We start from the raw sequence: 12,019 nt of genomic DNA on the forward strand, positions 1-12,019 counted from the left end.
CACAGAAGGCTTCACATCTTGTTTATATAAGCTCTTCATGATTCTTTGCTTGAAAAAATCTTATTTAGGTGGTGGACTAAAAGGTCCTTTGTGTCATGCTGCTGCAGTGTCTCAAAAGTCAGAATTTTAGGGGCAAAATATTTGAGCAAATTATGGCTTTGTTACCTTCAAAACTATGGAGACTAACATCAGAAGGCTGATGCTTACTAATACCTCCAGAAACCTTGCAGTAAAACCCAGAGCTAACAGCAAGGGAAAAGATGGACTTCAGAACAGCTACTACTACATTTGTCAAACCAGAAATAAAAGTCAAGTAAGCAATAAATGAGCCAATGACTTCCCACATCTACAGGTACAACACAGCCTGGACTGAAATCTAATAATCTTTTGTTGATCTAGTCTGCCTCCACAGGGCCCAAGGAGAGATTAAATATCACCAGCTGGAAGTTACACCTGACTGGACTGTGTTGCAAGACCTCTGGAGAATTTGGTAGTGAAATATGTTTTGTGATAGCATCAAGACTCTCAATCAAGAGGTGTTCATTGAAATAACATTGTCCATTTGCACAAAACTAGAGGCTGAAAACTGATCTAAAATGGAGGTCAGGACAGAACATGAAAAAAACCTAAAGATTAAGCTGCCTTTTAATAAAACTGACATTAATTACAATTAAGGTGATGAACTTATTTACTGGTGCTTAAAGAACCCTGTATTTGGCTTGCAAAGATGAAGAAGGCACAAAAGGTTAAAGAATGCTTTTATTCAGCTTTCACAGTTCTAAACAGTAAACATAATTAACAATTCACCAACAGTATCAGAGAACATAGTCCTGGTATCAGTAAAATGTCTACTGTTTAAGGCACTGGTAGTGGAAAGAAAAAAAAGACATAACATGGATTGCTATTTCTTAACCAGAATTTGAATCTATTATGAGTGTGTGCTTGCTATTCAATGCTTAGAAATCCACAAGCTACATTCACAAATGAATGTTTATACAAGTTTGGTAATTACCAAGACAGGAATCAGTGGCTCCCCTACTTCAACTCTAGAACAAGTATTGCTTTTCTTTGGAGTGGAATAATTTTTTAACCTACTAAAAGAAACCAAAACATGAATTACTTCAGCAGTATGGCTTTAAGACCCTGTATTTGGTTACAATATAGCAAGCCAAGTTAAATAACAGCATACAAGTGCCATATACTGTCATTTTAAAAGAAGCAGTTTTACAATATAAAAATAAGTTTAGAACATACTAAAGCCAGTTTTTGTACAAACATTTTTTACAAAACTGAATTACTAAAAAAAATTCAAGAATGTTTTAAATATGAATCACACTTTACATGTTGTATGCATAAAATTATTTATCTTGATGATATAAATTAGGGATACTACAAAATTTTTAAAGCTGGCCTTCATATGCTATTGAAATGCACACATCAGAAATACTGAAATGTTAGTTCTGCAAAAGTCCTTAAGAGTCACTTTTAGAGTTGCCAAATTGATGTACAGTGACTTCAGTTTCTAAAGGAGCCACAGTGACCTCCCGTGGCCACCTAAGAGATCCCTGTCCTTAACCTTTTTTTCCATTTCGTACACGACATTCCAAACAAATGCCAACAAACTTAAAAGGTACAACAGTGGTTTCATGCCTGGTCCAGCTATTCCAGCAAACAACTCACCTGAAATAAACATAAAGGAGCACAGCCTTCACACCATCTAGCTCCTGGTCACAGAGAAAAAGTCAAGTGTCCTCTATGATTTATCAAGAAACTTTCAGAACCTTTTAGAGAACTGTTTTTTGTAAGTCAGTGAGAGATAATGTTTAATAGATGTTCAACTCTTATTCAGTATCAGGCTCCCAAATACATAAATTTAGCTTCTGAGAAAGCAAAGGAAGGGAATGTAAATTGATGCTGTCTGAACCAAGTCCAAAGCAGAACACAGGTAAAGTTGTGTAAGACTCTTAGATGTGAGTCAAGTTCATTGGTATACAAAGACCAAAATCATTCTAAAAAGAAAGCAAGTGGAGGAAAAGAATGGAAAAGTCATTTAAGTGCCTTCTTCCACTGTTCTGAAGGGATGCAACCGACAGGAACAAAACACTGTTGTCTTCAGTCATGAACAGATGAACAACGTGAAAAACAGAACAAAAATCACAGTAGTGACTGTCTCTCAGCTGTATAATAGTAATTAACACTTACATTCTTCTACTGCTCATAAATCCTCTCTGTTATATCCAACTTTTTTTCCATTATGTGACTCTCCTGTGTTTGGTGCCAGCCATGTGAAATACACCTTCACTGGATCGATATTCCAGTGCTTGTGAAATGATACTGGAATTTGGTGAGAAAGGTAGTCTTTTGGGTAGTCCATTGGCCTTGCCTAAGATGGAAGAACAGAGCAAAAGCACCAGTATTAATGATCAGTAAGAATTTTAAAAAGATATCACTGCTCAATGGCCTCTGTGACACAACAATGTGGCACTGACAAAATATGCAAGATGGTAACAAAGGGGTTTTGACATCATTCTATTAAATCAATTGACCAAGCATTAGATTAAATCTTTAACTCACATTGCAGTCACTATGCTAGGAATGAAGTGCACTGATACTAAATATGCCCTATTTCTCAGGATGAAATGGCCACCATCTCAGAAGTCTAGCAATAAACAGTGTAGAGATATGAAATCTTTTAAAATATGTAGGTTTGGCTCAATAATGACAAAAGGTATTTTAAACTATATTATCTTCCTCCTCTGATGAGAGTTGTCAGCACTGCCACTATGATTGCAGGATTCTAATAAGGCCTTAAGCAGCCAAAATATATTGAGTTTATGACAGGTAAAGGTTCCAAACATGAAATACATTGTGGTGCCAGAAAACTGTGTTATTCTTTATCAGCCTATATCAAACCAGACAGAATTACAACACAGCTACAAGATGCAGCTGCTGTCCTAATGCTCCACATGTATTTAATTTTTTCTGCCAGTTCAATGACACTAAGTGCATCATTACATTAAAAATTCCCACCTGTAGTGGCCCCTGGTAAAACAACGACATTTTGCTATTAAGACTTTTTGTAAGAAAAATGCATGGAAGGCAAACATTTGTGTTTTACATCTAGGGAAAAAAAACCCAAACAAGAAGAAAATGTAATGATTTGGATAACACATAATTGATTTGGTGCCTAAGCTGGTAACTGATTCCTAAGCTGTATGCTTCACCTACTTATGGTGGTATTTATGAATTCTCCATGCAGTTCTGTATACATTACAGTCATAAAATTAGGCAACAGAATTTGACATTATGAAAGCTGAGTATGTGTTGTTGGTGTTTTGGTTTTTTTATTCTGACATTTAAAACACAGAGTGCTTATTTTTAAAAATTCCACTGGAGAAAGAAAGAGGGAATTTGTATCCCTCACAACTTTTGAAAAACACTTTGAAGAACATTTAGGTTTCAAGGACATAAATAATTTCTTTTGGGTAGAGACAGTTTTTACACATCTGAAACCAAAGATTTTTGCTGTTTGAAAATGAATCATCTTTTTATTAAGCTATAGACAAAATTCTCATGTTTTGATAATTCTAAAATAATACTCTAATAACGGTAATGTTTTTGCTAAAATTTGTTATTTGGTGTTCTAGAAAAGTCAAATATATTGCTTTAGCCCAGATTTGTTATTTAAGACCATAATTCTGGCTGCTACTCAACATGGGAAGGTTGCTGTTCTCTTTAAGAGTCAAAAGCCTCTGGAACAGGTTACAGAATATGGATGTATCTACCTCAGCAAGTAGGCAGCAGGAAACCAATTAAGAGTGAGCAAACACATCATAGCCACTCCAAGAATGAAGATATCTTTGCTTCTGTTTCATAATCTAAATCTCAGTACAATTTTAGAGTCATATACTTCAAGGAACACCACAAACCATAATATTTCAGTCAAGTCCTTAAAAAGTTCTTTTCTGGTTGACAGAAAATCAAAAATTGGTTTTCTCATTTTTAAAATATTTTTTGCACTATAGTGTATTTAGTAGCTCAAGAACATTCAATTTTTATTCAGTGGCTTTCCCTCACAGGTTAATTTTTGTTCAAGGGATGCTAAATTAGAATTTGTTAAAGCAGCAGTAAAGATGAATTAGAAGTCAAGTGCAATTTTCTATGTGGGAAATCAAACTGCTAGGATTTCACTTTCAAAGTGATTCAGTATCAAATACACACTATTAAGAATTACAAGGAGGTCCTTTTTTTGAATAAGAATCATTCTTACAGTTTTGGAGAATGAGTTTTCTGACTCTCCTTTAATTAGGCTGGTTTGTTGTTTTATTTTTTTCTAACACATGTGCAAGCAAAATTATTCAGTTTCTGCTGATTTTATAATATGCATGACTTGTTTTCTTTCTACATTGAAAGAAGTAAGCAATGATAAAACAGGAGAGTAAACAGATATGATTTTTTTATATGGACAAGGAATTAAAATATTGAATAGTACCCTCTCAGTCTTCCCATTTCTCTAAACAGTAAATGTAATCAGAAATGGAATCTTAACATATGAAAAGCGGATAATTTAAATAAGAAACTCCCTCCCTCCATTGGCAGCTGCTTTGAACTACGGGGTAATTTACTAATTCTCAAGTAGCTTATTATCTTAGCTCACATTCAGATATACAGGTCTTCCCAGTTTTTCAACTAGATCAACACCTGAAAAGCATAAAATGCTACACTGATTTAAAAGTTGACTTTTAAAATAGTTGTGCACTGTCTGGGAAAAAAAAAAATCTCTAGTGCTTCTTGTTCATACCATGGAAGGATTTGGTTTACTTGGCTTACAGGGAAGAAAATCTCTATAGGCCTCAATGCATCATCCCTTCCACTGTGACACTACAGTTAGCTTGTTAAATACTGTGAAAGACATAAACAAGATTCACATCTACTCCAGTCCTTTTCTCCCAGACTCACATGAATATTATGTTTTGTAAGCTCTCTTTCCCATGTGCTAGCACAGAGCAATTTATCATAATTATATCATTCTTCAGAAACCACCATAAGAGCAATAATTTCATATCTTATATCTTCACTAATGAGGTATTTCAGAATAGTAAATACTGAAAAAATAGAAAAAACAGGTAAGTAGAGCAGATTTATTGAAAAATTTTACACTCAGTTCTCCATTTCCTGAAGAAAAAAGTATTGTCTTGTAGGCTTTTTCCCTTAGAGGACATATGACAACTATTCAAAGCATGTGGCTCCTAATTCTATTTCTTTTTTCAAAATCCTCACCTCCGATAGCATTTCTAATAAAATGTAGCTATAGGTTAGCTAAAATATCACAAACTAGCAAAGCATTGTAGTAATCCATGGTATGAGAATGTTCTTATTTGATCAGTCTTGTTCTGCTGAGAATAAAGGTAAAGCAGCAGCATCTTGGTTAGTGTTATTACATATTGATGGAATTTGAATATTTATGACTGTTTTATGTGTACACGTAAAAAGTCAAATACATTTTTAATACTCAAAAATAGCTCTCTGACCTGATGAAAGAGCGGACTGTGTGTTATAGGGATTCCTAAGCCACTGAAACACATCCCAAGGACCATATCATCGGGTGCATCCATGCTGTAACACCGGCATTTGCTAGCAAGTAGTTTCTGAACAGCTGCTCTGCTGAAAACCATCCTGAATTAAAAAAAAAAAAACACATGAAATGTATAAAAACTTCTAAAGACTCCAAATATCTGTAATTAATAAATATTGCTAAATTATTTAAAACAGCAAGACCGAATGTAGCCCTCTGATACAACATAATTGAAATTCAAAATTTAAGGGGTCAGAACTGACAAACAGTGCAAGAGGCATTTTCTCAAAGACAATTTTTATACTGAAAACTAATTACACAATTATACCCATTGCTGTTATTCCAACAATAAGTTAGCTACCAACCATTTTTACTACAGCTTATAATTCCTCCTAAAATTGGCCTCAACTCAAAAGGTTCTCCTCAATCTTTCTCAAATCTAAGGGAGAAGAGTTGGGGACTTGAGACCAGCATGTGTCACTACATAGAAAGTGTGAGGTAAATTGCACACATTCACGAAAACATCACTGTTTCTGTTGAAACTGATTTGTGTTGTATTTAAAATATTTGCACTCAAAACAGGAACTAACATAGATCTCAGTAGGAACTTAAATAAATTACCCTCCTCCACCAGTGATATAACTGTATCCTCCTGTTCCCAAGCCATAGCCGTAACGCTCTCCAAGGAATACTGGTTCAGTTGGGTCATAGCAGCTGAGCAATTTTCGGAGTCTGAATATACTATAATATAAAAAGCCATTAAAAAAAAAAATCTTGTAAACATTCATTTTGGAACAGACATTGCTACCATCAACAGCATTCTAATTAATAGCACAAAGATGACAGGAGAAATTCAGAAATTCTACCCAAAAAAACTCCCCAGAGATACAAACTGCTAAAGAGAAATTTATGATGGATCATTTACTATGAGATATGACCGCGCAATTTGGTCAAATGATGAACAAATTAGCTTGAAGTATTTTTTAAGTAGTCAGTTTGCAGCAAAACTGCATCTCATCTCAGAGAAAATATGAAATGACACTTTCCAAGCCATGATAGGATCTTTGTAAATTATCTATGAACATTTACAAATTGAAAACTGAAAAGGTAGATTTAGTTATATGAACGCTGCATTATCCACAGTTACATCCTCTCACTATTTCTTCTTCTTTCACATGATTTAATGTAAAGTCTTAAACCGCTGTTCATGACTGCGTGATTCTGCACATTGCTCACGGTGCCTTTTTTTACTTATATTGCAGTGTCAGATTTTACAAGAATGGGATCTAATTGTCCAACAAACGCAAGTTCCAAAACCCCATTCTGAGCAGCTCGGACAACTGCGCCGGGCTTATGGAACCTTTCTTCTGACACATTTGTCTGAGAAACACATCTTGGGTTATTAGCAAATGACTAAACCCTATCAGCTCAAACATACCTACACTGAGCAATCACAAAGTGTGGTGTATTCAGACTATATGATTACACGATAGCACAGTTTTAATGAAGTTACAACATTGTCTTTAAGATCTGTCAAAAGAATACTGAAGGGAAGTGAATTTTTTTCTTTAAGTAATATAATGCCCCATTAACTTATAAAATAGCTGTATCTCTTAAATAAAGAAGGATGGGCAAATATTGCTAAATCCCTTATTGACATAAAGGTGGTAGCTCCTGAAGTAATGCAATATATACCTTATCAGTGTGTCATCATCCACTACAACTAACCAAGGGGTTCTGGGAGAAGTATGATTCAAAAACCTTTCCAAAATGGCAAAAGTTTTCCCACAGTGACCTAAAAAGAAGATAAATTAACAGAATACATATTTAAATAAAACAGGAATTAAATACAAGCTTTATTCCAGTTACCTGTCAAGCTGTTGAACAATACTGGACTAACTGCTACTCTTAATTTAAAGAGCTGTAAAAATGAGGAGACTATGATAGAAGCAGATGTTCCACAAAATACTCCAAGACACTGTCATAGCATTTCAAGATGCATCAGGCAGATGTATCTTTGAATACTGCTTTTACAGAAATACTTAAATTTATTTTAATCTACTGTACTCCTCACTGGCAACTCAGGTCCTGATCACTGCCTCCAAGGAAAGGTCTGGACATTTATCATAAGATTATAAGGAAGTTCAAGAGGTAAGACACCCTTTGCTAGGCATGCAGAAGTGAAACACTCTTGTTCAGAATAAGCAAGACCTGAGAAACAAGAAGTTTCAAACTTCTGAGTCTTCTTTAGATCTTGGACAAACCTAATTTCAGTCAGTCTTTATTCATCACAGTTGATTGTCTAAAGTAATTACTGCTATCAATATTACATTTAGTAAAAAAATCACTCAAAACAACAATATTATATTTGAAGCTACTTTCAGTTAAAATATTCTTTGAGAAAATGCAGTAATTCTATGCTAAAGACATGAAGGAAGTCCTTGCTCTGGTGATTCTGTGAGACTGTGAACATAATGCAGACTCAGATCTGAACACTTACAAAATTAAACCCAAGACTTCTATATTATAGTCTATCACAAAACATAGAAGCTTCCTGGCATTACTAGAACTACTGGGCATGGCTCCAACCAATGACCCACATGTGCCCAGTAGGCTTGCTGCCCCCTGAAAACTCTCACTGCTTGTGCATGTTCCACTCCACCTGCACACACAGAAATCCCTGCCTGTGCTCTCTCTCTGCCTCTAACAGACAAAACCAAGGGGCAGAAACAACCCAGAGGTCAGAACAACTGACCTAGTAGGCCAAATAAGGCTAACAGACCACTCTGCCTGGACACATGTAATTCAGACAGTAATAGATATAAAATATCAGCCTAAAACAATATATCAAATGAAAGAAAAATACCAAAATTAATAAACTCAAGGAAGTCATCATATCCATAGACTTTTTTATATTCACAAAGTAAACTGATTTAGATGCCTGTTGTTTGCTATAAAAAGATGTTTCGATCCTAACATTCAGTTTTTGTGCTTAAATCAAGACATACAAGGCACACGGATATAATATCTGAATACCATATGGCAAGCAGTTTATGCTTAGTAACCACTTGGCACTGCCTGAGGTCTTTTGAAATAAATTTATGACTTCTTCAATGTTAATGATCCTACTGAAAATCATAAATAACTGTAGAGTTATTACTCTTACCCCAAGTAATAAAACAATTTTTTTTCTCTTGGTGTTTATCAGTATACCACACTTTCATAATCTCAGTATTTAGATTTCTGCTTAAAAGAACACATTATCTACACAGGGGCACTCTGGATGTACTCTCCATCCATTTCCTGTGTGAAGGGCATTCTTTTAATTTAGGCTGCACATATGTGCTAGAGAAACACAGAATTTCTAAATGACATGCTTACATGAAAGACACACATCATCCATAAAGCTTCACTTCTTCAGTCATTTGTGCAAAACTGACAAAAGCTCACCTCTGTCAGTGTTAGGTATGCCTAAGTCTATAGTAGGAATGGAGATGTCTGCATAATCACTGTAGTATTCAATAAGGGCAGCTTCTCTTTCCCAAGTTTGCTTTACAACTGGTACTGCAAAACAATGATTGGCATTCAAAGACAAGAAACTTGATTAAAATAGATTCTTCATGCAAATATTCATGTTAACCACATCTTGTTAGCCACATTTCTTCACATGGTAATAAAAATGCTGCTTCAAATACAGCATCATGATTCTAAATGTTCATTCTATTTTCTTTTCTATAATATTTAGAGAGAAAAAATTTTACAATTTTATGAAAGCTAGTCAGGACAGTTTTACTTAAATGATAAAAATATTCTATTAAAATATGAATATATTTTCATGATATTATTATTCATAATAACTGAAAAATGTGATATTTACATTTTTCCAACCAAAGCATAACCAAAGCATGGAATTCTACTTATACACTTGCTATATAAATTCATGCAATTCATCAGCATGAACACTATCAGAGATTAGTCCTTCTTCCAGTATTGAAATGGCACATTTTAATCCAACTGTACAGTCTGTAATATATTCTGAATCAGAAACAGACCAAATGTACCTTTTGAAATACTATACTGGCATTATACACAACCTATCTGACAGCAACATCATATTAATGCTCCAAAGCACCTGTGTCTGGAGACACACTCACAGGACATTTTATAACCATTCCTGTTATAAACATATAAATATTTATCGTTTCATTTATAAATAAGAAGTATTATGTAGCATAGTTTATAAATACCATACAATCAATTTTAATCCCATGGAGATTACATTCACAGGAGGATTGTTTAATGCTTCTCTAAAAAAAAACCAAAAAAAAAAACCCCACCTTTTTCTCACTAGTTTGTCAATTCACTTCAGCATTTAAAATTGATCACAGAAAATTCTAGTAATGATGCCATGAGTGTTTACATTACATCGAGAAGTGAATAAATTATGGGTAACAAAAAAAAAATCCAACCATCTGCAAGGTGTTCAGATGAAAACCATCAGATTGAAATAATGGTATCTCTTCCATCTTAAAAATGAGACGGTCAGGCCTGAGAAGAGCAAGTACTCTGAGCAAGTACTCTGCATTCTGCTGTTACTGCTTCTCTGCTTTACTCTGGCACCATCCAGGAGGTCTCATCAGTAGCAGGGAGTGCTTTAAATGGAGGAACTATTTCTATAACTTCCCTGTGCTGCTATATAACCCTGATGCTTGTGAACAACAATATTTATTTCTTAAATAAATGAGAGGGAGTGAAACTGTCTCTAGGGAGACATGAAACTGTGCAGAAAGAATAACTACAGGGCTGAAGTAGGCCATCCATGGCATGGATACTTTAGTCCCTTGCTAGAATCATTCATCACCTAATTTGATGTTTGCTGCCTACCTAGTTGCTCACTTCCCTCTACTTTGAACACACAGCACTTCTTACTCTTCATTGATCAACAGTCATTTTGAAAACAGTTCCCTTTTAGTTCATTTTAGTGTTAAGACAGAGTAATAAGAACATAATGCACTAATGGAAAGGCTTTAATATTTTGAAATTTTAAAAAATCACTTTTGTAGCATTTTGCAATTTTAAAAGTTTTTAAGAAAGTTTTAAAAGTTTTAAAAGTTCTTAAAGAAATGTAAAAGTGTTCTCATTTTTTCACAAAAAATCCAAACAAAATTATGGACAAAAAATATATAGGCAGGAAATTATTTTCTTATTTTGTTGAAATGTTTTACTTAAAAATGTTTCTCAGCAGAAAAAAACCAGAAAGATTTCAGAAAACAAGGCTTCAGAACAGAAGAACCACAGATACACAAGAGCATCCGAACTTCCCCTGGAGAAGAGCTCCACCTGGGTAGGTTGTGTTATCTTTCTCCAAACAAGGACCTGAAACTCAGCAGGGTCCTTTAACACACAGAAATATTTGCAATTACAGACTGAGCCTCTCAATTCCCTCAGTGGAGCCCCCCTTCTTTCTATAAATGAAGAAAATTTTACTGAAGCAAAGACTTGAGACTCATCTCAGCTAAGAGCTCTAGCGAGGGGACTGTTGGCTAAAGTGTCCTTCTCTTTCCCTTGTTTGTCTTGATGGAAGTGTCACCATGCAGACTAATGTCAATTGTAAATTGAATCCCACATTACTTTGTAATTTCTGGCAAATCCTATCTCCTAAAGAAAACTACTTGGAATTTTTGACTAGATGATGATGCAAATATTTATCAATATGTATTAATACTTGTGATCACACCAAAGTATTAATACCACTAGAGATATTTAAAGGTCAGCTCTAAGTTCTTAATGACATTTTATTTCTGCTATTTCTAGAACCCTGATGTACGTTTGCAGTCTTGAAAATTTCTTTTATAACTACAGATGGTATGTGTAAGAAGGAGAGTTGTATCTGAAATAAATTCTGAAGTAAAATTTAGCTGCTTTTAAAAGCACATCAATTTCCAAGCCTTAATGCTGCATTAATGCAGTTTTTGGCATACAATAAAGAATGACTTACCAGGTAAAAAGAGCTCTCTGAAGCTGGCATCCATTAATCTTTCAAAATCTGGAGTAAGATTATCCTCTATTGCATAACACTGGAAGCTGTGAGGAAAGTTCAAGAATTTTCCTCAGTCTTCAACAGGTGTTTCTTGAAGGATGTTTATGCTATCTTTTTGAGCCCTCTGACTTTCTAGGGTTTGTTAAATTTTTCTTTTTTTTAAATTTTGATATTAAATTAACATGGATCCAGGAAGGAGAACTCTTCAGTGAACTCCAATTACATGACAGTCAATTTTGTTTTGTCAAAAGCTACTTTAAAGATAACCTAACAATTACGTGACTAAAACACTACAAATGTGCTTTCATCAGGTGCAGTAGCATTAAGAAAATAATTCCATAAATCTTATTATGAAAGCTTCCTGCCTGTTTTTAACTAGACTTAGTTAAGAAAAGAGCTTTTAC

General features: G+C 34.5%; 1 protein-coding gene across 2 annotated transcripts in view; it reads right to left on the reverse strand.

Annotated features, from left to right (window-relative positions):
• Window positions 1–741: 741 nt before the first annotated feature.
• The window catches only part of B3GLCT (beta 3-glucosyltransferase), a 45,529-nt gene continuing 34,251 nt past the window's right edge, over window positions 742–12,019 (reverse strand). For both annotated transcript variants that reach the window (XM_068181166.1, XM_068181167.1), the window contains 5 exons: window positions 9,026–9,139; window positions 7,271–7,370; window positions 6,197–6,316; window positions 5,532–5,676; window positions 742–2,383 (listed from right to left, as the gene is read on the reverse strand). In XM_068181166.1, coding sequence (XP_068037267.1) covers window positions 2,216–2,383; window positions 5,532–5,676; window positions 6,197–6,316; window positions 7,271–7,370; window positions 9,026–9,139 — 647 coding nt within the window. In that variant the 3' untranslated portion in view covers window positions 742–2,215. The remainder of the gene's footprint in view (window positions 2,384–5,531; window positions 5,677–6,196; window positions 6,317–7,270; window positions 7,371–9,025; window positions 9,140–12,019) is intronic.

The sequence above is a fragment of the Anomalospiza imberbis genome, chromosome 2 (assembly GCF_031753505.1).
Source record: "Anomalospiza imberbis isolate Cuckoo-Finch-1a 21T00152 chromosome 2, ASM3175350v1, whole genome shotgun sequence".
NCBI lineage: Eukaryota > Metazoa > Chordata > Aves > Passeriformes > Viduidae > Anomalospiza > Anomalospiza imberbis.